General features: G+C 39.4%; 2 protein-coding genes across 3 annotated transcripts; one reads left to right on the top strand and one right to left on the bottom strand.

The window, feature by feature from the left end:
• Nucleotides 1-1644: 1644 nt before the first annotated feature.
• Nucleotides 1645-22286, bottom strand: LOC117612043 (dual specificity tyrosine-phosphorylation-regulated kinase 2). The gene is made up of 2 exons (XM_034340700.2): nucleotides 18358-22286; nucleotides 1645-8537 (listed from the first exon to the last, which is right to left on the bottom strand). Exons 1-2 carry the CDS (start codon nucleotides 19468-19470, stop codon nucleotides 7491-7493), a joined length of 2160 nt encoding a protein of 719 aa, XP_034196591.1. The 5' UTR covers nucleotides 19471-22286; the 3' UTR covers nucleotides 1645-7490.
• A 391-nt stretch (nucleotides 22287-22677) lies between these two features.
• Nucleotides 22678-25107, top strand: LOC117612055 (microtubule-associated protein 1 light chain 3 alpha). Of its 2 annotated transcripts, XM_034340731.2 has the most exons (4): nucleotides 22678-22837; nucleotides 23146-23308; nucleotides 23380-23563; nucleotides 23644-25107. In XM_034340731.2, the coding sequence occupies exons 1-3, from the start codon at nucleotides 22795-22797 to the stop codon at nucleotides 23540-23542; spliced, it is 369 nt and encodes a 122-aa protein (XP_034196622.1). In that variant the 5' UTR covers nucleotides 22678-22794; the 3' UTR covers nucleotides 23543-23563; nucleotides 23644-25107. The 2 variants fall into 2 exon arrangements, with proteins under 2 accessions (XP_034196622.1, XP_076548511.1); XM_076692396.1 differs by lacking the exon at nucleotides 23644-25107 and having other exon boundaries at nucleotides 23380-23565.
• Nucleotides 25108-25272: the final 165 nt, after the last annotated feature.

The raw sequence follows: 25272 nt of genomic DNA, 5'->3' as shown, positions 1-25272 counted from the left end.
AGGATTGGTATAGTGCTGTGTGTTGTACCTTAACACGTCAGATAAACGCTCTAAATCGTATAATAATTTTCCACGGTACATTCGTAGAATTGCTAGATGTACAACGACGCGTTCCCTCTATACGTTTCTTCGTTCTTGTATCCTCGAGGAAACTCGAGAACACGAAGAAGACAAGGGAGAAATAATACGTGAAGCTGGACGCAAGAAAACGGGAGCATGATTCGATTACAATTACGTTACCTACATACGACGCGTCTATGTATATCCGCGCCTGTAAAGAGATCAAACGTTGCGTTTTGTCGCTGATGAAACCGCATTAAACTTACGGCTACCGGTGCATTGGCAAACGATTAGCAAAATCACTGAATCATTTCGGATAAATGTATTTTAATTCGAATTATAATTGATTAATTATTGACCTGGGATGATTAATTATTAAGGGCTCAGGTGTTACCAAAGGGAACAAAGGTAATTTGTACATAACAAATTATCTGAAGAGCTGTACACCATTGGATAGATCATGGAAAATCGAAGCGAAAAGTTCTTTAGCATTTTTCGATGGGATCAGTAGTTTAGCCACATTTCGTGGTTGAAAATTGACCAATGAGCGCGCAGCTTGAGTGGCAAGACACGCGGAGTCTCCGCCTACTTGCTCTGTCGTCGCACCTCGACTCTCGGAGTGGCTCGACGCGGCAGAGGAGGCGCGTCTTGCTACTCAAGCTGCGTGCTCATTGGTCAATTTTCAACCACGAAATGTGGCTAAACTATTGATCCCATCGAAAAATGCTACAGAACTTTTCGCTTCGATTTTCCGTGATCTATCCAATTTTTTAACACCCTGTATACGATCATTTATTATCAATGCTCATCGTTTGTCAAAATACCTGTAGCCTAATAAAACTTAACTCATAAAAAGTATCATAATCAGAGAAGAAATAACAATCGAATATGATGCACACTTTTTACAAAAAAAAAATATAAAAAAGCTTGCGATTCGAGAGGGATGATTCGATTGATCGCTGCCGCTGCAATCGATCCACAAACCTCTGTTCGGGGAATTATATTCGAAAAGGGGTACTAAACTGAGCCGCTTGAACTCATTCCACTTGAAGGAACAATTCGTTTCTTTCTTTTTCATTGTTTTTTTTTACTTTTTATATACAAATCGAGGTACACAATTGAATACAAGACGCTGATAGATATTCGTTAGGAGTCGTTCGATTAAAATTAGACTGCGAGAAAAGAAACGCACGGGTTTCCTGCGACTTCGAGTATCATACAACCCGAGAATACGACAATGTAAACCTCCTACAAAATGAAAGACATAATTAATTACGCTCGTTTCGCATCGTTGCAGCGGCATCTGTCGACGCGAACGAATGAAACACCTGCGATTAAACGAGAAGGTTTTTCGATGCGGGTAAAAACGAATTACACGTAGAATATGTTAGAGGCCACTTCCTGAAGACAATTTCGCGAGTACAGAAAGCGCGCGTGTGTGCAGAAACGTATATCGTAAAACGAACATCATAAAAATCAGGGCAGGGTACGCTTGTCTATTTTGTACAATTATTATCTCAGTATTTTTTTTTTTTTATTGTACAAATGTAGTACAGGTGTTTCGATGATTATGAAATTTCAAACGGTAGCACGAGTGTTTTTTCATTTGGAATCTTGTTTGTACGAAAATCGGTATTGGACTCGCGTACCGTGTATTCTACCGTGTTTGAAATAAAACAAGAATATTGATTTCGTTCATGCATATAAAAAAATCCAAATTTGACGTCGTACAACAGGAAGTCGTTAAAATTTTACGATTTTATTAAACTGCATTATTAAAAAAAAGAAAAAGGAACGATCGGTTTACCAGCATGAAAAAAAGAATAATTTTAACCAAGATAAGTTATCCCCTAAATAAATTGCCGAAGCTCGTTGGCTTCGTTCGTTTCTGTATCTTGGAAAATCGAATCTATCCGCTAGAATACACAGCAGCTTTTTTTTCCCTTCGCAGTGAATAAAAATGCACGCTTCGTTAAACCGGAAATAAATTTCATGATACGCTATGGCGCACGATCAATTGGTCGTTCCTTACGGAAGAGAGATACAAGGTGAGAGACGCGGGGTGTTCGGAAAAGGTTGTGCGGAATTTAAAAAGAAGTACTCGTCAGAATAAATAGAAAAATTTTTGTATAAATTGAAAATAAAACACTTCCAGATCCATGTTTGAGTATTATTGATATTAACTGAGAGTTTCGTTTCAACGTTGAGAAATGTTGAATTTATTTAAAAATTTAATTTAAATTAAAAACACACCTTTATCGAACACCCTTTACACAAAATACAATTTTTTTTATAACTCAGAATAGAATGATTTTTGGACCCACGTTTTCTATTTACCTTGACGAGTATTATAAAATTTGGCACAACCTTTCTTCGCCACGTTGTTATACACGTCTCTGGGTTGAAAATCAAGGAAAAGAGAAGAACCGAAAAAAGAGGGGGGCGAGGACCTACAAGCTAACCCGACTTCCGTTTTCTTTTTTTCTCTCCTTTTGTTCATTCGACATCGTTTATCCTCGTTCCTTATCTATTATTATTTACCGCTAGTTCTCTTAAACAATTATTATCTCTTTCCTTTTTCTCAAATACGTATCGGGTGTGTTCGGAACCGTAACAATATCCACCTTGTGTGTCGGAAGGGAATTGGTCCTCGAAGAAGGGTCATCGAGGACGCGTCTGAAGAGGGATAAGACGACAAGGAGAAGAGGTTCCTTCGTGTCTGACTGTACGAATGATAAGGATTGTAGAGAGAGGGGGGGGGGGGGGAGAGAGCATCGATTCACCGGAATGGCAAGATCTGAAAGAGGGAAGGTCACGGAACGAGGTGGCTGCGTTCAACGAACTTCGGGCCAGCACGCCTCGTCGATCGATCCGATAAAATCTCCGTATTCTTCCACGAGATTAACCCTTTCCTTCGCAATACCTGGTCAAAAATTAAGTCTCAGCACTTTCGGTGCCATCCACGACTTACGTCTCAAATTTGAAAATAATCATTTTTATAGTTCTAATTATTCTATGCGTCCTATTTTAAAATATAAAGGCATCTTAAAGTAATCAGGGTGAAAAGGGGTTAAAATGCACCCTGATGTAACACGCGTTATGCACCAGGCGTATTACATACGCATCACGTGGTGGGGGTTTAATAAGAACATTTAATACGGTGTCATGGATATTAATAAATCATGCTTTTTTAAGATGAAGAGTGAGGTGAGAAGAAAATAAAAAGGACGCAAATGTATAAATAAATAAATTTGCGATATTCGTTTGAAGAAATGAAGAAATGCAGCGATATTCGTTTTCTAAATAAATTAGTGAATTATACTATTAAGTAGAGCATTGAAAGGTGAAAGTGGGAAAGTAAACGAAATAAAGAACCTCTACGTTGTTTCTACCTGGAGAAAACTTATTCCAGATTAGTAATTCGTTATGATAATTGCAGGCGATTACTAATTTGTATCCGCGATAAAGGCACATCGCAAATTCATGGCTCTGCGAACTGTACTTTTCCCTTATCTACCTCACTTCGTTGCAAATCGCTAAAGGAACTTTCTATTATTCATTCTATTTATGATGATACGATGTTTGAAACTTTCACGATGACTCGAATTAGTTCTGATTTTTTAGGGGGTTGATGCAGCGGTATTTTATAAAGAATATTTAAGACATTAAATACCGTAGAGAAAATGGACCTACGACAGGCTATAATTATAATTATTTCATTTGAATTTTTCACTTGCCAGCTTATGAAATAAATATAATATCAATGAACTTAAAATTTTATTTCAGTCTATATTAAATTTCTGGCGAGGGTCATCGATGGATAAACGATAAATTCCCACGGTATTTAACGTGTTAATATCCATCAATCAAATACATAGAAATGCAGCAGATCTATCAATATTTTGAAATAGATAAGATCGAAACAAGGAAAAAAAGGTGGATATCGGTTAGGTTTTCTTTCAGATAAATCTCTGTGTACATCTTCCAGACAATCGGAACACACCCTCGTTTACCTTGAGTTAAAGCCTAGACCTTGAAATATCCTGTCTCGTATAAGCCTACAACTACATCGCTTAAACTTCATTGGGCGTCGGGACGCGTTATAGTAAAAGGCAATTAATACAAAAAGAAAGGACACAGAAAAGGAGAGAAAAAGCTAATCACTTACATCGTACTTATATACACGTTTTGCGTCAGAAAATATTAAAAAAAAAAAAAAAAAAAAAAAAAAGTAAAAATAAAAATAAAAAGAAGGAGAAGGAGCCTGAATTAATTTTCTGGGCAATCTTCTTCGAGATCAATCGACAAATATACACGCGATAGGTTTGAGCCGAAGTTTGCACCGACAACGAACGTGAGTTAACGTTAATCACAGTAAAGCAGTGAGGATTGTGATTAGAAATTAAGTCAAACGTAAACTCTCGAGCAATTTGTCTATCTGTTAATTGGTAAACGCGGCGATAGTATACGTTTAACGTGTGCCTAGTATGCATAAGTGAGATGTGCTTACTGACAATCGTCACACGCGTAAGCACTTTGAACGAGCCATGGGAAACGAGTAGATTGGCAGAAAAATGAATAGGAAATTAATTGTAATTTGAAAAATATTAAATTTTGCGAAATTTTTATGAAATTTATTTTAAATTAAAGACTATCGTCGCACCGAATCGAAAGCGAGGAATTCTCTCAGCTAGAAATTAATTATCTAATAGCAAATTTTTCGCAACTGAGAAATTATTCCAACGACGCTTTGCGATTCCAACGCGACCCAAAATAGTAAGGAACAAATTTCTATTAGTATACTAATTCGTTATGAATAATAGCTACGCTTCGCCATACCAAATCATAAACGACGAAATTCTTCCTTAACTCAAATATCAACTCAGATCACCTATCCCTCTGCCAATATACTATTTCCTTGTTTCTGCAACGAGCACGATTATTGAAATTTCACTGGGGGGACTAGGTTCGTAACTGATACGTGCGATCGCTTGTACTTACGAGAAAACGAGAGCCGAACTTATATAGAGGAAGGTATTGGCAGTGGTATTTACGATCGATCTTCTTAAAGCGTCATTGAAAAAATTGAAATACGCCAAGATCGATCCAGCTATGCTTATTTCCTTCGCGTTTCTTCTCGACCAGCGGGGGACAATGTGCCTTCGCGTGTTTATTTAAAAAAAAAAAAAAGAAAAAAAATGAGAGAAATAATAAGAAAGATAATGATGAATGTTCGTTCTCTCGCGAGATTAATCAGACACACACGTTCGCGATCGCCGTTGTACAATTCTAAGATTCGTACGCGGTCGTATAATATAATCACATGATAAAAAGGAATTAAATGTAAAATTAAAGAGGGAGGAGGAATCGTGAACGATATCATCGTACATCGTATCGTGAAACGTTTCACGAGACCTATTCTCTTCTTCCTTTGCCGCTGTATTTCTTTTCTTTTTAACGCATTATTTATCCTGCTTCAGCTGGCTACTTCTCACTAAGCACGTTCATTTAATAATCGCGCTCTTCTTCGTTCTTGATTAGCGCGTCACGACATTACAGTACAATATATATATACGCACTTCATATACATATATATAATATATCTATATTTTATCTATGTTCATCGTAATGAACCCCAATACGTCTAAAATTCCATATCACAAGATATCTTGTTCAGTATCACGATTTTATAATAAACCTTCGTCTCACTGCCTTCATTTATTTTTCCTCTTCGTTTCTTCTTCATGGATCGTCCCTTATGATCGTTGCCTTTGATTGCCGTTTCCTTTTTTCTTCTTCTTCTTCTTTCAGCATCTGATCTTTCCACTCTTTAATTATATTGAGACGTTTCACCCGCGTTACAACCGTGCTTTCCTTTTTCTGATCGTTGCTCGTCCAACGTTCTCGGTTAAAACTTCAACGTCGACGTCGAAAACGCTGTTTCGTCCCTTTATCCGTTCAGTCAAAAACTAAAATTAGCGTGAATTCGCTTGTGCCAGGGTCGCCGACGAACTTACACGCTCGGATTTGAGCACGCGTCTTTAGTTTATTTATTTATACTTCGATACGCGAAGTAGCCGAGTTTCAGATAAGACAATAAACGCAAAATGATAATAAAATTATCAAAGTGTCGATACCTATCGATAAAAAAACTTTAGTCATATAAATTATCAGAACTTTTAAAATATTCGCAATATCGAATTTTTGTTAAAATAAATGCTTCGTGATTATTTTTTGTAAAGATGGCAGGGTTAAAATTCTTGTAATAAATGCACCGTATAAAAATGATGGAACACCGTAAAAATGCACAATAAAAGTTTCTAACAGATGCAGAAAGAAGGATAAAAAAATGCAAGATCATAAATTGAAACTTAAAGCTATTGGCAAGAATTAAAAAGTACATGGAATAAATTATTTAAAAATTACACTCGAGTGACGATGAAATTGAAAGGTGAGAAAGATTGCTGACAAGGGACTGAAGATAATTTTCCAGATTCAGATTCCACGAAACAAAAGAATCGAGTTGAATGAAGATCGAGGCTCGATAATCCTGGATTCGCGAAACTGAAGAAAGTAATAGTGATTTCAAAGTAGCGTTTCAGTGGAAAGACAAGACAAGTGTCCTTTAATCATGGAGAAGAAGAAGCAGCGGTTCGCGTCGATTGAAAATCAACGTTCCCCTTCTGCTAGCAACTGATAGCATTACCGGAGGAATCGGTTGACCTAAAAAGCTGCCGGATGACTCTATTCAACGAGGCGGCTGTGCTCCATGCCCTTTGATTATTAGATTCTTGTTCGCGTGAAAGGCTGCTCTCAGCAATGGCCTCGCTATATCGAATAAGCTTCGTCCTTAGACGTCGACCAAATAACCCTTTGACTCGAACAGAATCGATTCATCGAGACGGTGCACAAATCTTTGCTTCTACGCTTCCCTGGACACAAATAACCTCCCGCATTCCTTCCACGCTAAGAACATATAGATACGAACGTAAACTAGGTGTCATCGCTCTTACAACGTTATCACACAAATACTCGAGTACAAAAGTAAACAACATCGACGACGACTACGAGAAATGAATGCTGGACAAGCGTATCGGACAGCAACGCGATGAGGTACATGATTCGAGGTATCGCGAGCATATTGTTTTAAACAGTTCCTTCACCATCAGCAGTTTTACTAAAGATCACAGTAATACCTGGAGGTCGATTACGGGACCACCCTTTCTCTGAACCCTAGTCGAACGCTACCAGAGGTAGGAGGCACCAGACGGTGTCGTTTGGCAGGTAGCATTATCCTTGAATCGACAAGGAGGAGGACCTGTTACATCCGAGACCAGCAACGAAACATCATCGACGCGTTAGAGGAGAGAAAGAGTGGCCTCGTATTTCGGTGACTCGTCCCTGCTGTTCGATGATGTCCTCGTTAAACGTCAGTCGACTCGGCCGACACCGCGTACACGAAGGGAGCTGCGACTATCGTGCGAGGACCCATGCGATCCATGGGACCCGTGCGAGCCGTGAGATCCATGGGATCCGTGGGATCCGTGCGAACCATTGTTATGCGGTACGCTTTGCAACTGATGACTGTGCTGTCCGCTGCTGGTACTACTGCTGCAACCGTCGCCCCCGCTGCTACCACCGTCACCGGCGATCGAGTTCAACGACGGATGACTGCTGACCCTGGCTTGATGATTAGCCGAGACCGGCTGAGCTGGTCGGCCCGTTCCGTTCGTACGGTTCAGGGCCGAATATATGGTGCACATGGTGTGTAGGAACTCGTTCAACTGCTTCACCTTGTTCGTGTTCTCGGTGTTGTTAGTTTGCAATATGTTCGACTTGCTGGAACTTCGGCTACCGGTAGCCGAAGTTCTTAGCCCGGTGGTCGAGGGAGGTGGTGGAGCAGCCGCGGCTGGTAACGCGGGTAAAGCGTCGTGAGTAGTGTTCTGCGGAAGCTTTGGCAACATTCGACGTAACCATATGTGCTTCAAAGCTTTGCTAGGCGTCAGCCTTTGTTCCGGGTCCCATCTCAGGCAGCATCGTATGAAGTCGACGAAATAAGGATCGTCGCAGTTCAACACTTGCTTCAGCTTCCTCGAACCCGGTGGTCCGCGGCCTTTTCCTTTCCTAGAATTGCTACCGTTCACGATGATCGAACCGTTCGACGTGGTGGTGACGGTACAGTATCGTGGATAACCCTTCGAATTGATGAACTGCCTGCGTCGTTTCGCGGATTCCAGTACCTCCGGCGGTGGCATGCCTAACAGCTCGATGATACAAGCCATCTGGTCCGCCTCGTCTTCCCCTGGCAAAAGTGGGAAACCGGTGAACAGCTCGGCGAGGATGCAACCGAGACTCCACATGTCGATCGGCATCCCGTATTTTGCGCCCAGGATCACCTCCGGCGCCCGGTAAAACCGACTCTGAATGTACGTGTAGATGCGCTGGTTCTCGTAGCAACTCGAACCAAAGTCTATCACCTGGAACAGAATATACATCACGATTTTAACGTTACTTAATGCATCTAAGCTACTCCGAACTAGTGTTAGTTTTACTTATGGAACAACATAGTTGCAGAATCCCTGAGGCGAGTACACGAAGACCCAACAGTCTGCATTATATCGTGAATATCGTACGTGGTCTGAATGAAATAAGAGACACGTATCGTTTACAACGTACTTTGCCAACGGAACGTGACAAAATAGTACAGATCTGTTCACGAAGACAGAAGATAGAAATTGTTAGACTACGAGGGTGTATCGGTGTAAATTTGCATTACGTCAGATCATGAAGATGTTAACGCGGACGAACGAGGTTGTATAATATTTTAGAGAGGTGGCGGATAATTTTGTTTTCTACCGGCCTAGTTTAATATTTTGGGCAACGCGTAGCTAACAGAAACGCCGCGTTGGAGTTTATCCAGGGTTACAGTGGTTTCCTCGGGTTATTGGCGAGTGAGCAATAAACAATAATTAAAAAATAATTTCAAATATAAAAATGACATTTTTGTACCTTTTTCCTTTTCTAAAACCTACCTCAACCTCTACATTTCATTTTTCTACCAAAGCCAGTACACACAATGTGTACCAAAGTGCAGAACAAACTGGTCGATCAAGTTCGTAGCGGTATCGCGTCACCGTAGATAGAAAGTGACATAGCTGATCGATTGTGAAGGGTGCCGGGCCGGAAGCTTTGCGAAGGGTATGCTTTTTGACGGAAGTATTGGCCGGAGGGTCGTCCTGGTTCTACTAGAAAATAGCCGGCTCGAATGCGAGACTCTTCTGTCTGCTGTACACGCCTGTGCTTTTACCGTGAAATTGCTTTATAAAACAATGTAAACAAGCGTGAACAACCTATTACTGGTTTCATAATTCCTCTTATCGGATCTAACGTGTACTGGAAAATTAGGAATTTTCAAATTGCAATTAAGCATTACCGTTTGTTTCGTTGGAGCAAGTTTGTTGCGACTAATTACGAAAGCGCACGCGTACCGTCTGTTTTCAGCGAAAGGGGTCAGGAACCATCGAGCCCGCGAGACTCTCTTTACGATGCTCCGCGAAACGAGATACGAAAGGGGAAAAATGTTTATTCGCGGTTTCCCTTTCATTCCATTGCGGGAACCAGCGATAAAAAGAAGCTCGTTCCCCTAATTGGAATGGCTGTTTAGCTTCCCGAGGTAACAGGTGGTACCTGTACGATCTCTACTTATTCACGCGATGGTTAAATCTCAAGGAAAATCCATCGAGATTTTCCGGTTGGTTGTTGTCCGTCTGGGTCTCTCGCGATATCATCCGCCACCAGAGGCGGAATTATTTCCAATATCGTTGGACCGTTTCCAATAACATCGACCCGGTCGAAATTTGTTTTCGATATTTTACCAAACGTGAAACAAACAACCGGAAATCTCGTCTCTTTTTCCGATAGACGCGAAAAATCTTTTGTGTACGCTTCGGTCGGTTCGGCAAAGTTCCGGTTCCGGTACCCAGAGTTCAATTTCAGATAACAAGGAACCGACAAAACATTGTTTTTCAAGGAACCTATGATTCTGCGAATTTCTCGATGAAAATTCTCAGAAATCATGTTTCAAACGTGGCTACCTCGGGTCGCAGTATTATCCAACGACGACTAATTTCGTTATCCTTAATTACCAGGTTAACGAGGTAGAGAGTATTTTTAACGTCACCGTTGAAAAGAGTTTTTCGACGATAGGGTATAAAAAGGTTGTCGAGAGACACGCGTACAGGGTGGACACGTCGATCAAAGCACGGTCAAGCCTTTGACGTGTCCATAATCAACGGTGTGTACGGTAACGGGGAGAGTGTTGGCAGGGAAATTGATTTTTCTTTTTTATCGATCGAATTACAGCCGTTCCACGAACCTTGACCTTTGTCGAATTTCCAGCGCAGTCTGCAAATTACAGTGGTGGAAAATTTTTTTAACTGTACTCTGGAAAAGTGTCAAGGTTCCCTCGAAGCTTTTATTCAAAATACGTTGAAACAACACGACGGAGGAAGATCAAGGGAAAATCGATAGAAAATCGATATCACTGCGGAAACGTGCAATCACCTTGACATAGATTACAAAATGCGTCGTTTAAACAAAAACACATTGCGTAATATCGATCGTGCTATGTTATACTGCAATCTAAATAACGAGAATGCAATTCGCTTCGTAATGAATCATAATGGGAAGAAACAGGTAGATTGAGCTATTATCACACCACTCTTGTAATTAATTCAAGTTCTCTTAGATGGATATTAAATTTTACATTCCTCGTTGAAAATCTACATTAGCGATTAAATCAGAATTGCTCAGGAAAAATGGGAACATCCGAGGTTCCCATCCTTCCCCGTGGGTGTCCCCGAGGAGAATGACAATGTAGGGGAGGAGGCCCTATATATATAGACCTATGGCGGACCACCACTAGCGAGTAAACGTTTACGCGGGAAGATTTGAATTAACCTCTTGACTACAAAATGTATAAATTGTAAAATGAAAAAATATTTCTCAGTTTTATTCTAAATGTTATATATAATAATTAAAAACAATATTACTCTTTTTCTAAATTACTTTTAATTGTAAAAATTAAGATTTTGAAAATTCCTGCCTCGTCTATATTGCCATTTTCCCTCGGAAAGCCTACTTATATTGAAAATAAGTAACGATTGGGAATATTGGATAGATAATTCTCGAGAAGTTGGGGCATCGAGCACAGTTATCCCTTGGGAGACAATAACCATAGGGAACAATGACTCATAGGGAAAGCCGAAATGGCTACCTTCGTTACGTTTCTGGTTACTGCTTTCGAGTTACGATCGATAAACAGTTCCTGGCCAAGCCTGAAAATATTCCACGATAAGATCTGGAATCTTTTCTTTTTTTGCTAGCTCGTTAGCTCGTTACGTTGAAAGAAAATTGAACGAAAATGCTAATGGTCGGTTCGCGTAGCGCGCAAATGTTGAATTAAATACGTTACGTGTAAGAGGAGCAATTGCTTGGAAATAAATTATACCTATTCTATAAAATTCTACACTGACGTTGGAGAAAATTCAATAGAATTGTTAGAATAAATGATAAATTTCTTTTATGGATAATAATATAATTAGAGAAAAAACGTGTGTGCTTTGTTAAAAAATCGTAGTGCGTATCAGGAGGGAACAGCGAGTTTATTGTCAAGGTCGGGCATAACAACTGACCGGAAATACTTGGGCTGCCTATGGTTCGCCGGTGATGCATCTTCGGGAAACAATCGAGCCCTCGTATAAGGGATATCGAGACGAGCATCAAGCGTATCCCAGCATTTTAATTTCCCTCTTCATTATATTCATATCGGATGCTTAACCCTTTAATGATCACCGCAGACACTCATTTGCACTTCAATTTCATTTTAATCCTTCCGTTGCGTGAGATTTCAAAGTGAATTTCTATTAACAATGACTATTCTTTAATCTAATGCATTCGTTGGTAATGGGAAGTTCCGGTTAACGAATATAAAAAACTAATTTTCTATTCCATTGTTAGAAGCTTCGGTACAAATCTCGTTTAGAGTGAAAATTTAAAAACGCGGATTACGTGAATGAAGAAAAAAACATGAATGAAAGAATAATAACAGAACAGAAAGTGCGGAAGGTAAACGCGGAATTGTGTTTTTTCAAACGTTTTTGCGTAAGAGGCACATTCGCTGCACAATAATGTACACAAGAACGAAAGCTATAGATACGTATTTGCGTGGATATAAAATTCAATATTCAAATATCAATATTTAACGAGCCATAACGAAGTTGTGTAGAGCACGCGGGTGCTCTACCGCGGCTGAAGACCGGATATTGTAGGATACACGGATTGTTTCCGTTGTCAGTTTGCACTATTCTTTTGCTGGGATTTGTTCAACGAACGTGCTTCCTTTCTACCTTTTCCGCTTTAATATGCACGTAGGAACGATGGTCAAGTTGAAAATTGCGTTTAAAGCATAAAAGATAAAAGTAAAACGTGACTAAATGTGTTATGATAGACAGAAATCTATGTTAAAAATTTGGAATTTAGGGAATTTGGAGACTCTGAGAATTTGGGATTTGGGGAATTTAGGATTTGGAGAATTTGGGAATTTGGGATTTGGAGAATTCGGAAATTTGAGATTTGGACTTTGGAATTTGGAGAATTTTAGAATTTAAAATTTAAGAAATTTGAAAATTTCAGAATCTTGCAAAGGCTTTCCTTCAGAGCCCTTAAGCCAAGAATCACTGAAGTGGTACTGTATTGAACCCAAGGGTTAATTTTCCAGCCACGAAGAAAACACCCTAGTCATCGTTCTCAAGAACAAAGCCTTCCGCCACTTAGGTAGGCTTCAGGCTTTCAGAATCGCAAGATAAGTGAGCAGCCGATTCGTTCACGAGGACATATGTGATAAATGTGCATCCACGGCCACTTTATCTGTCCGTCCCATAGACACGAATTATGCAATAATTTCTCTATCGCGATAGGTAGAAGGTCGACGGTACGGTCAAAGAATAAGGAGAACACGGGTTAAAACAAGAGAGATACAACTCATCCCTCCGAGGATGATGCAAAAGTTGATCGTGCGTCAAGTGCAACGTCGCGTGACTAACGAAAATAGAAGGGCTGAATTACAGCGGTCGGATATAATTGAAAATTAATTGAACCTCCCTTGACAATGTTTTCCACGAGGCGGAAAATAAGAACTGCTCGAATAGATGAAGAGCTTCATCGAGTCTAGGACGAGGACAATTTCATCGACCCGTTAATTCCCCGCCCTCTTTTGTTAGCTATATAAATACCAAGGGGGTAGACTTTGCATGTGTTCAAGTTGGACGTGTCCTCTTTCAGTTAAGAATAATTCATTCGTTTTTATTTTTTAATTAAACACAACTCCGTGGTAGTTTCGAAGCGAGGATTCGTGTTTCCTGGCGGAACGAGTTCGAAGTCCGGTGAAATCGTACCGGTTAATAAATAATTCATTATCGTTATTACGTTATTTCCAACTGTTATCACGTTTCGCGAATTCTGAGCCGGTTAGACGTTGAACGTAATTAATTAACTGGATTGCATTTAACAAATGTCAAGTATTCAAAGAGGAGCTTAAAATATTTGCTCCGTTAAATTTAATCGCAGTGAAAATTAAACCACAATATTCAACTTTGGTTATTATGGATATAGGTGCGACTAGGATCACTGTTAAAATAAAAGAGGTTTCTCAGAAATTTAGAAATATTACAATTGTATTAAAGATATAATACGACCTATTCGCTTGAGACACCCTGTATAGGCTGCTACGTTATGGTGCACCAAGAGACCTGGGTTAGGACGAGCAATTCGTATCCAGCATGGAAAACCGGTCCAGTCTCCGTGTCGCGGAAGTGCCACAACCTGGTCTGCGGTAACGTTCCAAGTCTAACATCGGCTGCTCGATTAAAGTGAAACAATGAAGAGGCTCAATTCATTCAACGATCGATTCTGTTCAGCTAACACGCGAGAGATCGTTGAACCAGACACGAAACAATCTTTACAGTTCCAACATTGACTATCTCTCATTGCCATGGCGGTCACCGTGTTAACCGATCGTAGGTGTATACCGAGATAAACGAATGCTAAAAGTTCTTATAATGAAATTTCCTATCAAAATAATTTTAGAATTTTAGAATCATGGAATTTTAGCATAATGAAGGGTTCTACTCGCAACCCCCATTTCTAGAGGGTCCACCCTATTAATTTTTACCCTGCCCAGAAATAATGTTATTATATATAAGGCAAAAATTTATAAAACCAATCGCCAAAAAAAACACCCCTGCCTCATCGAAGCCCAAAAGCAGACTGGCTGGGCTCCGCGCGATGCAAGTGGCTTTATCAGCTGCACCTGGCCCGTTTATCTAGGGCTTAAGTAACGAGCCCTGTGATTGGCGGCGGAGGACTGATTAGACAAGCGCAGCTATCTGATTGGTCCTAAGTGTTTAACCGGTAGCACTGTTGTCGAAATAACATATCGTAATGTGACTGATACGAGTTTATACCTCCACGCGGGTAAAATTCGAAATGCGTCAAAATGACGCGTCCCATAAACTTATTATTAAACTGGTGTTCCTCTAAGGTCGTCTGGAAGTTAAAACCTCTAATTGTTTGGAGAAACGTATAATTGAAAAGCCATTGAGACGTCTGTTTTGTAAATAAGATGTGACTTAAGATTCAATAACCACGCGTGTATAGCGTTTCGATCGCTGAATGAACTCTCTACTCTCTTCATTGTTCGAAGGCTAATTGAGCTGCGCCCACTTGGAAGTGTCGTTACACAAAGCGATACCACTTCCGTGGCACTTAAATCGCGACATAAATGGACACGTAAACGCGTGCTTTCACGTTTTACCTATCATCGCTTCTCTTACAATTAAATTAAGGGTTGTGTCCAGGAGCGGATCGAGATTTCTTGGGCCCAAGGCTATCGAACTTTCCTCTCGGTTAATGAACTTGTTTCGAAAATTGAAATTCATTTTAAGTAAAATTTAAGTCCCGGGGCTGCAACCCTCTTAGACTATATCCTAGCGATTTTAGAATCGTCTGTACACGGGCTCTGGTTGAAATGGTTCTATTCGAGTGACGGTACCGTGCACGGAAGCAACCTCGATATTTATTCACGTCGTTAATGGAAAAATGGGCGAAAGCGTGAACGCGAAATTACAACGTTACAGCTTAACCAGATGCTCGTTGATATAACTACGTTTCAACATATTTTTTTCATGGAACGTTTGTTAACCCAATTCGAGCCGGCTCTATGGATTTCGGACTGTTAAAGCTCCTTAATTATCGACCGTTTAGCTTTTTATTCCACTAGAGGATTACCGGTGGTACGGAACGCTTGCGGAATTACGGCAGAAATAGTTCAGCGACCCCGTTTCAATGCATCGCTCGAAATAATTAGCCGCTCCTCTGCCCGAGAATCACTCGATCAACAAGGTGTCCATTGCTTCGAAAACAACACCGTTAATCCTTTCGTTATGGTGAGTTTCATCCTCCGTATAATCATAGGTAGGTTGTTGGCATGATTTAGTCAGATAAAAGTATCGCTCAATGGCACATGCGGTATACCAATTTAAAGCTTAAGGATTAAAGAAAATAATTACAAAATGGCTGATTCTTCGTTAGAACGTATGGTTGGAAATTAATTATGATTGCTTGATAGAACTGGTAACCAGTCATTTTTTAGTTTGTACAGTTATTTTCATTAGACTTTAAGCTTTTAATTGATATACCGCAAGTTCCTTTTTCTTTTACTTTTATGTCATCAAATTATGTCAGACTTCCAATGACCTGGTGTTATTGAAAAATTTGCTGAATATAAATATAGTGATCGTTATTCTTAAGGCTGCAACGTGTCTAGCTGGTGACGTAAAATTTCCGATAAACCTAGAGTCGTGGATTAAAGTCATCGTATCGACGCAGTCCGCTATTAATAGTGAACAGAGAAACCTATTCGTTCCCTATTTTTACGACCGAGCTCTGCCGCCAGTTCGTGCATCTTATTCGTGCCTACGTACCTCTTTCCTCCGACTGTTCGCCAATTACATTTAGGCTGTGCCTCGTTTAAGTATATTTATCCCGTTTTCCGCATAATTGCGGCTACCGCTATTTAAGAACGCGTCGGAATAAAACGTTGCGATACGAAGAATCACGGAAATGATTAGAGACCATCTCTTTCCTTCCTCTTCCTCTTGCACACGTGTGCCTACAGCGTGAAAGAAGCTCGTTACAACCTTAGAAAATTTATTATCGCGTGGCCAGAGAGGATTATCGTAAACCGTTTTACAATATCGAGAAAATTATAGACACAGGTTCTGACTGGTTCAAAAACGAAATGATGGAAAAATTTGTTATGAGAAAATTTGCAAAATTTTGAGGGTAGCAGTGGAAGAAATGAAATTTGGAAGGTTCTATATTTCTAAGTTTCCAAAATTACCAAATTTGAAAATTTGAAAGTTGGGAAATTTGGTGATTTCTGTATTTCCAAGTTGTCAAATTACCAAATTTGCAAATTTGAAAGTTGGAAAATTTGAAGATTTCTATATTTCTAGCTTTCCAAGTTTTCAAACTTACATATTTGCAGATTTGTAAGTAATAAATTTGTAAAATCATCGAGCAGTCCATCAGGGGAAACCTAAATTGGGAGAAACTGAATTCTCCCTCGTTCACCGAACTTCCAAGACAACTTTCCAAAAAGTACCCGCCGTCCCTTAAAACAACCCTCGATCTTTTTTATTCCACCTTCCATTGTCACGGGAAACTTTCTACTGAATAGTGGAGTCGTGGGCCAAAAAAGTTTCCAAGGAGGAAGAAAAAAAGGCGAAGAGGATCAAGTAAGTCGTCCTGTTTATCGGAAGAAGGGAAAAGCTGTCGTAGAAACGAACTCAAAAATAGATGTTGGGGAGCTAGCGTGTAACTTATATTTAGGACTGAGAAGTGAAGATGTACAATGTAGGTGTGCAATGGTTAAAGAGAAGAGACGGTAAGATTTTCTGAACAAACTCCCAAGTACAAGATAGAATTGATGCTATTTTTATTTTAAATTTGTGGTCCCCGACGACGGAACTACTTAGAAAAAAAAAAAAAAAAAAAAAAAAAGAAAAATAGAATATTTTAATTAATGGAAGCAATATTTAAATAGAACTGCAGTTATAAAAGGTTAAACGATAATCATAAAATTCATGATAATATTGTTCTTTCTACCGGACAGACGTCTGGAGATTACAAATGCATACTTGGATCGGTAATAAAACAATGAACAAGTCAGAGACCGATTGTTCTGACCCAATTGCGCATTATCGTTCGCTAAATAACCGATAAAGTATCGCAAATGGGAGTTTCATTTCTTAAAGGCTGAGTGAAAACTGTAAAATCTATTCTACCTTGCGTTTAATTTCAGAGAGATTACTTTTACATAGACATACATACGTGTATGCCATGGTCATCGCGTTGTTAATAATTCGAGACAATTATAGCAAAGTTAGAGCAACATGGAAGCTACGAAAGCGTACACCAGCTTCGTCAGCTTTGCAAGGTCGCGAGGAAAGTTCACGATATTGAATGCTAATTCTATAGACCTCAGGATAATGCAATACCTAAGTGCACCAGCTATAGTACGATATAAGTGTCTGAAAATTTATGCTACGTACCAGCAATTCGGTAACAGTACGTACATACTAGGGCCGCAGTTTATTGTGGAGGACAAGGACGCCGGGACCGCGTGTGATTGCGTTTGTCGATACACTAATCTCGCATTGTAGTACAGTTTCACGGTACTTCTATGTAATTCAACGTTCGTACATATAAACACGAAAGCCGCGTGTTTTGCATGGCCGAGGTGTATGAAACGAGCACGCCAGCCAGCCTGTCGCGCTCGTTCCTCTTGCGGTATCCGTGCTAATAAGTTTCTCGTCATTCGGTGCAGTAAACTCTCGCTATATCGCCACTCGAGTTGAATTTCATACACGCTATCGACTCTTTCTATATTAATTGAATTGTAATCCCTAACCAGAAATATAGTAAGAGTTTACTGTATAGATTATTAGCTAACCCGTATCTAAGATTTAAAATCTTAAGAAGGGGGCTAAAGCATTTAGACTTTCTGTGACTTTCTGTTGTCGAAAAAATTCTTGCGCCATTGTGTTTAGTCGATCAAAATCTCAACGAATGGCCGAATTTTTTCTTTTTCCATTTAGTTCCAAGGGTTGGCTTTAGAGCAAATCTCGCTCTACTTTTACCTAGTTTGTTAAAATCTAAAATATAAGGTGCGCTCACCTTAATACCGGCGCGCCCTTGCTGCTTCAACAGAATATTCTCCGGCTTCATGTCGCAATGAATGATCCTGTTCTTGTAAAGGGCGACGAGGCACTGAAGCAACGAGTGGGCGAACTTCCTAACCAGCTGCATGCTGAATCCACGGAACTTGTTCTTCTTAATCAGCTCGTAGAGATTAATACTGAGCAGTTCGAAGGTGATGCACATGTGATTGCGGAACGTGAACCAGTCGTACATATGAATGATGTTCATCGTGTCGTCCTTGTCCTGTTCCCTTAGCTTCCTCAGTATCTTCACCTCCTCCTGCGCCTGACGATGGAACCTCTTCTCGTTCCTAAGCATCTTCAAGGCAACGTGCTCCTGTTTCTTATGATCGTAAGCCTTGACCACCTGACCGAACGCCCCTTTGCCGATCACCTTGAGGACCTCGTACCTGTAGGCAACGTGGTCGTGATTCACGTGGATGTAGGAACCGTGTTCGTTGTCGTAGTCATTGTTGTTCGGTCGACCGATTATGCCCGGCCTCTTCTTCGCGTTCGCCCCGATGAAGTATATCTGGGGATAATCGAGGATCTCCTGATGCTCGTACGGCGTCAATCTGTTCTTGTAGATCTTGAGTACGGCGTCCGGGGTGGCGGTGATGGTCTTGGGTTTATAGGTGCCGGCGCTACCGCAGGAACTACCGTTCGGACGGCCGTTCTTCGGTAACGCGCTACTCGACTGACCGTCCGGCTGCGAATGCGAGTTATGACTGGTGTTACGTATGGAATTGTGACCGGAATTGTGACTGGAATTGTGACCGGCGGCGTGTGAGCCGAGGCTCAAGTTCAGACTGTCCGAGTTACCAGTCAGACTGAGCAGACTGTTGTTGGCGCTGGAACTTAAGCTCGGCAGATGAGTGCCAGACATATGAGCGGACCGGGTCAAGTAACTGGGCGACGACTCACTGGTCGACTGCTTCAGGGCTAACGCGCTACCCTTTAACGGTGGCAGGTGATTGGTCTCGCTCGACGTGATGTACGTCTGCGTGGAGATCGCGCTCGCGGGTACGAACAGGTTCGGTCTTGACAGGGACATCTCGTACGTGTTCGCCGATAGAATTAAGCTAGTCATTTGTGTCCATTTGACGATGATTTAGAAGCGTGTGTTTTTTGCCGGACAGACCGATCGGTCGAGCGACGAAAGAGGCAACCATCGAACGATCCAACAGATTCGTCCTTCGATATCTTCTCTTCGATATTTCAATTTTTTTCCATATATCCTTCAACCTGTCACCGTGTATTGTCGTTCGAACAATAAAAAAACATGTTGGTTCGAGGTTGATAACACGCTAGTTTGTTTTATTGCTATCGCTCGATATCTCTTCTATTGTTCCAAGCTTTTATTGTATACGTATATATATATATATATATATATATATATATATATGTATGTATAATAGTAAATTTGGTCGATCCGTTAGAAGAGCCGTCACATCGTCAGCGACGTCCTTTCGTTTTTTTCAATAAATTAAATCGACTAAAAAGCATTAACGCGATTTACTTTCAGTCTCGTTCTCGTCAGGGTCGAAATTTCACGAGCGAAATGCCTCGTCCGCCCACGTGGGACGTTAGCGAACACCTTCAGAGTTATTAAGTCTCCTAAGACGCATCCAATATGTCTTCGATGCTCGCTCGATAAGACTGCATTCGAATGGTTCGAATTAACTTATCATCGTTACGCTTACGTTTTTTATTCCTTTCGGTCATGCGTTCGAAATACAATTGAACGTCTAAAATATATTCGTGGTTCTCGGTGTAAATACAGCGGACTAGAAATTGTGACGATTCGCTGGGCGACGGTTAACGAGTCGTTCGTGAAAAGGCCCGTCTTTCCTTGTCCGGCGCTCTCGTCAGCCCTTCGAAACCGGGCGGAAAAGCTGAGCGAGAAAAATAAGAGGAACTATGAACCCACTGTCTGACGTCACTTCCGACCGTGCACAGCTGTCTTCTACGAGGGAGAGGTCCCTCCCCCCTCCCCTTCTCGAATTATTCATCCGATTCGTATTAATTCCCTTCGTCGCTTGACCCTACCCTCGTTACCATCGCAATTCAATGTTTCCACCTTCGTAGCTGCATGGAAACTACGTAATCCTTTTACCTTCGCGCGAAGTTTCGAACGTCTAATTTTATAATGTATCGCGCACGAGGGCAAACGCATCGTGCGAAAACTGTCTACTTCCTAACCACGGAGGTTATTGGCACCGGGCCGTCCAACTTGCACGACTTCTCTCCATCGAACTTTTTCCTTTCCTCTTCTTTTTTTTTCCCCTTCTTCCACAAACGAACCACTCAAGAATATTTATTCTACCGTTCGTACGTTAAACACTGTTATTCGATGTTTACGACGAACGAGATTCACCGACTTCGTAGAAGCATCGTCACTGACCAACGGAGATTCCCAATTGATAACACCATTTCCATGCGACACACTCGGCTCGTTGAAAATTTCTCGATTTTATTTTATTCAACACATCATTCGTAACTATAGAAGAAACCTTGTTCGAGTCTTCTCAGGCAGTTATTTGATTTTTCACCAGATCCAGCGGCTTCGTGTAATTATTCGCATCGTATCAATTCGATAAACTGTCGCACGGTCGTTGTCACCGGTGTCGAAATTTCTTCGGCAATGACATATCATGTCAACCCTGAGGAGGCTCAAACTCGAGCCACCCTATTGCCAGACTATGTGTTAGTGGATCTCTCACACGCTCGGTCGTGGACCCCGCACGCATGAAAATCGAAGCAAACACCGCGAACACGATGAACGTGACCGCACCTTGATAACTGTTTACAAGCGAAACGTTCACTCGGCATTAATCGTGCAAACTTGTTATTTTCAACGTTTTACTCATGCACAAGTGAATAAATGCAGAAATGGGTGGATGGTTTAAGAACGACAGATCTTTTTCACTCATGGAAACAAAGACGACACGAAACGAAGTTCGTCGCTTCTGGCACACTGACTGGCTGGCTAGCTGGCTGGCTGACTTCTCTCTCTTTCTTTATCTCTCTCTTTCTCTTGCTCCCTTCTCTCGCTCCCTTGTCTATCTCTCTCGCGTCGCCGCCATGTTTATTCTTTTTATACCCCCGTTAAACGTTGTGTCAGGACGGTTTAGAAGAGGTAGACGACCAGGCAAACGGACGAACGGCCAGGCTAACTAACTCGATACAGCACAATCGTCACGTGTATTTAACTTTCTGTTTTTAAAAAACAATGCCGATACGGTATAAGAGATTCTTCACGGTTAGGCGACGTAGCACGACGCTTCCGGTGATAGAGATCCCTCCATCGTGATTTCCACGAGATGCCGAGTGTCCTCTTGTTTCCACTGACTCCACCGCTGTATCTATAGATTTAGTATACAGGTGTTTTTGTTACCCCTTCCACTACGTCTAGCATGCGTGATTAACGAACTTGTATATGCTCGATTCTCAACCTAGTGGAAGGTAACGCTTCTCGTGTGGTGTATTTAATTTAACACTAGGTTTTCAATTCCGGCACAACTTTTCACAGAGAAATTCACACCCACTGATTCACAATGCACTCAAAGCGGGAGCATCATTTGTCTACTCATAAAGAAACGCCTGCTGCAACACCCACGCCTGCACTATCACGTTTACAGACGGTTGGTGCTTGCCGCACGCACAGATGACTACTCGTATTCCTGTTTCGAAGCCAAGGGGAGGCCATAAACTAATACGTACATCTAGATGGTTAAATCTTTCTCCCGCGTTAGTTCCTGCCTTTCCCGCGAAATCAAACCGACCGACATTATTGTATACCGCAGTTCACCAGAGTCCATAACTGCGACGCACAGGTTGGTAGATGGTGGGGGAACGCAGCGAGCTCTCCGCTAATCGCTTTCCACTTCGTTTGGGAGTATCGCCAATCAAGGCGAAGATGCGCACGAAAGAACGAAAACTGGTCTTTTCGCAGTGATGCACGCTGGTGAACTGCGCATAATATGCGCTCTGGTATATGCGCATAAATTTGCTATAATATAAATTATTCTTATCTAAATTTCTATTCTAACGATCTTTCTGATGTAAGGAAAGATTACTATTGAATAAAGATGGTAGAAATATTACATTGTTAACATTCATTCGACCTTTTCCTTTTTATCAAGTAATTTAGGATAAAGATTCGTTTTCCAAGAAAGTCCAAGAGATAACAAAGGGAGAAATGGTTGTAGTCGAATACAAATAACTACTGTCAAGCTTTCAGGGGGCAGCACATGTCAATGTAAACATATGTTATCGTCGTATTGTCTATCAGAACTAACCTAAGCTTTAAACAGTCAGAAACTGGCGATATTTTCACCCGTTCAGAATACTTTTGTAGGCTCACAGCTGATATCATTTTGAGTACGTCGTAGTATTTGAAAGTGGAATCAACATGAATTTAATTCCAAAATCGTTTAAAGAAAAACGTTCGTTCGGTGAGCATAATTTTGATTGTTTCAATTATATTTTCCTCAAATTTATTCTTGAGCAGAAACTAAACAAAATATATACAAGGTATTCCTTGGCAATGCTCAGCTTGTTTCACAATGTAATATATCTTAGTTTTATTGATAATTCAAGCTATATATTTTTGTTCCATCTTAAACAGAATTTCATTTAATAGTTAATATATTTCTTATAATTATTATAATCCTATAAAATATAATAAAGAGCAATATTTCTGTTATTTTTTTTTTTAACTACTAATACAATACTTATAATACATTGTTTTTCTTTAATTTAGCACAACGAGTTGCTGATGTAGAATTAATTAGAGAACGACATCCAAATAAGATACCTATTATTGTTGAAAGATATTATGGAGAGAAACAGCTACCTGTTTTGGACAAAGCCAAATTTTTGGTGCCAGATTATCTTACAGTAGCAGAATTTGTAAAAATAATTAGGTATATTTTTAAATGTTTTGTAAGACATTTAATTTGTCATTTAATTTGTATTAATCAATATTAATTAATAGACGTAGGCTACAGCTTCATCCAACACAGGCATTTTTTCTATTAGTAAATCAAAGAAGCATGGCAAGTGGTAGCATGACTATGGCACAACTTTATCAAAGAGAGAAAGATGAGGATGGTTTTCTTTATGTAGTGTTTGCTAGCCAAGAAGTATTCGGGCATTAGTTACATTGACATAGATAAAAAGTAAGTTTACATAATGTAAGTTTAATTCTTGTTAACATATTAATCTAGGCATCGTTCATTTTGGGTATTTTAACTTATAGGTGAAAACAAATTTTCTGGGAGTATACATACTACATGCTAAAAAGTTTTTAACACCTAGAAAGAATTTTAGATCTATTATTACTTAAATCTGCCTGCAATTGAATATGCAGAATTTTTGTGATCAACTTGCAGTACCTGCTGGAAATAATTAACAGAACGATGAAGATTGACATTTGTGTATAAAATCCTTATGGTGCTTTGGGCCTTCAGTATAAGCATCAACCATGTTTTATATAAGTTAAAGTTTAAGAGTAATTTTTTTTTTATGACAGTACTTTTTTCTTATTATTTTCAATGAGTATAAGCTACTAAAATAAGATTCATTTATTAATAGGTAAGGAAGTTACTTTTATAATTTTTAGCATTATTAATCTAAATTTGCTTGCTTCCATGCTCGTCTTATAAATTTTAAATATGTAAAATGATAATACTACTGTATGAAATAGTAAGTAGTGGCCAGTTACACTTGACATATATAAAAAAAAAAATGAAATCAAACATTATTCTGTGTTTGTTTGATATTTCATAAATTATGACATTACGTTAATAGAATCTATACTATGTATTATAACTTACATATTAAATAGGTAAATCGAACTTTTAGTAAGTACATGAAATTTTAGACGATAGAAAAAAAAGGAGTGTTTTAAAGTAATCTTACAACGGAACCCGTTAATGAAAATAACTTTTGCATCTAAGTCTATTCTTTTTAAAAAAATATCGAAACATTAACGAAAGTGTTCATGCATATAATTACACACTATGTAATGTGTACTGTTATGTGATAATATTATTATACTCAAATTAATGTTATTAAATATATTTGCATTATGAAATTCGATTGAATTGTAATCGTTCCTAAACGGAATATATGATATCCATTTAATATTAAATTAGTATCTTCTGCTATTTGATACTTATACTATATGACAATTAATATTCTGAATTGTGTCTTAAATTCGAAAATGTTGTAAGCGCACTTATCATTGATCTTCATAGAAGTAAATTAAGTAAGAAACAAAAGTACCTGGCATTATAACTAAGAAGTATCGGTGACATAATTTTGTAAGATTTAAAATTTTAGGAACAGAAAGATTTTTCAGTTTCAATTTCTGGTATGAATAAATCTTATTTACCAATGTAAATAACTGATAACAATTTATATAAAGACATTCTAAAAATATAATACTCTTAGGTTTATCACAGGATAACTGATATATTTTTTCAAGCAATATTTAACTTAATTTACGTGAAATCTTTTAGACGAGAAGCAACAAAAAAACAGGGCTTTCTGCAAATATTTTTAAATATCTAATAGTGATACAATAATACAAATAAGGTGATTAATTAATAAATGAATATTTCAACACTGATGATATTGTACTGATAACTACTATAAATATCGGCAATATTAATGGTATGCATTATTAATACTTGTATAATGAATGAATGTATAACATATATTATGTAAAAAATTATTTGCAATAAATAACTTTTTGCAACAGATACATTGTTTCCTACAAACTTATTTCATCTTCTAAATTAGTTTGTTAGCTTTATAACTTTCAAATATACTCTAATGAAATTAAATTGTACAGAATATATATTTCTTACCTTTACGATCGTTC

The sequence above is a fragment of the Osmia lignaria genome, chromosome 15, assembly GCF_051020975.1.
Source record: "Osmia lignaria lignaria isolate PbOS001 chromosome 15, iyOsmLign1, whole genome shotgun sequence".
Taxonomy (NCBI): domain Eukaryota; kingdom Metazoa; phylum Arthropoda; class Insecta; order Hymenoptera; family Megachilidae; genus Osmia; species Osmia lignaria.
This window is presented reverse-complemented; position numbering and strand designations above follow the sequence as displayed.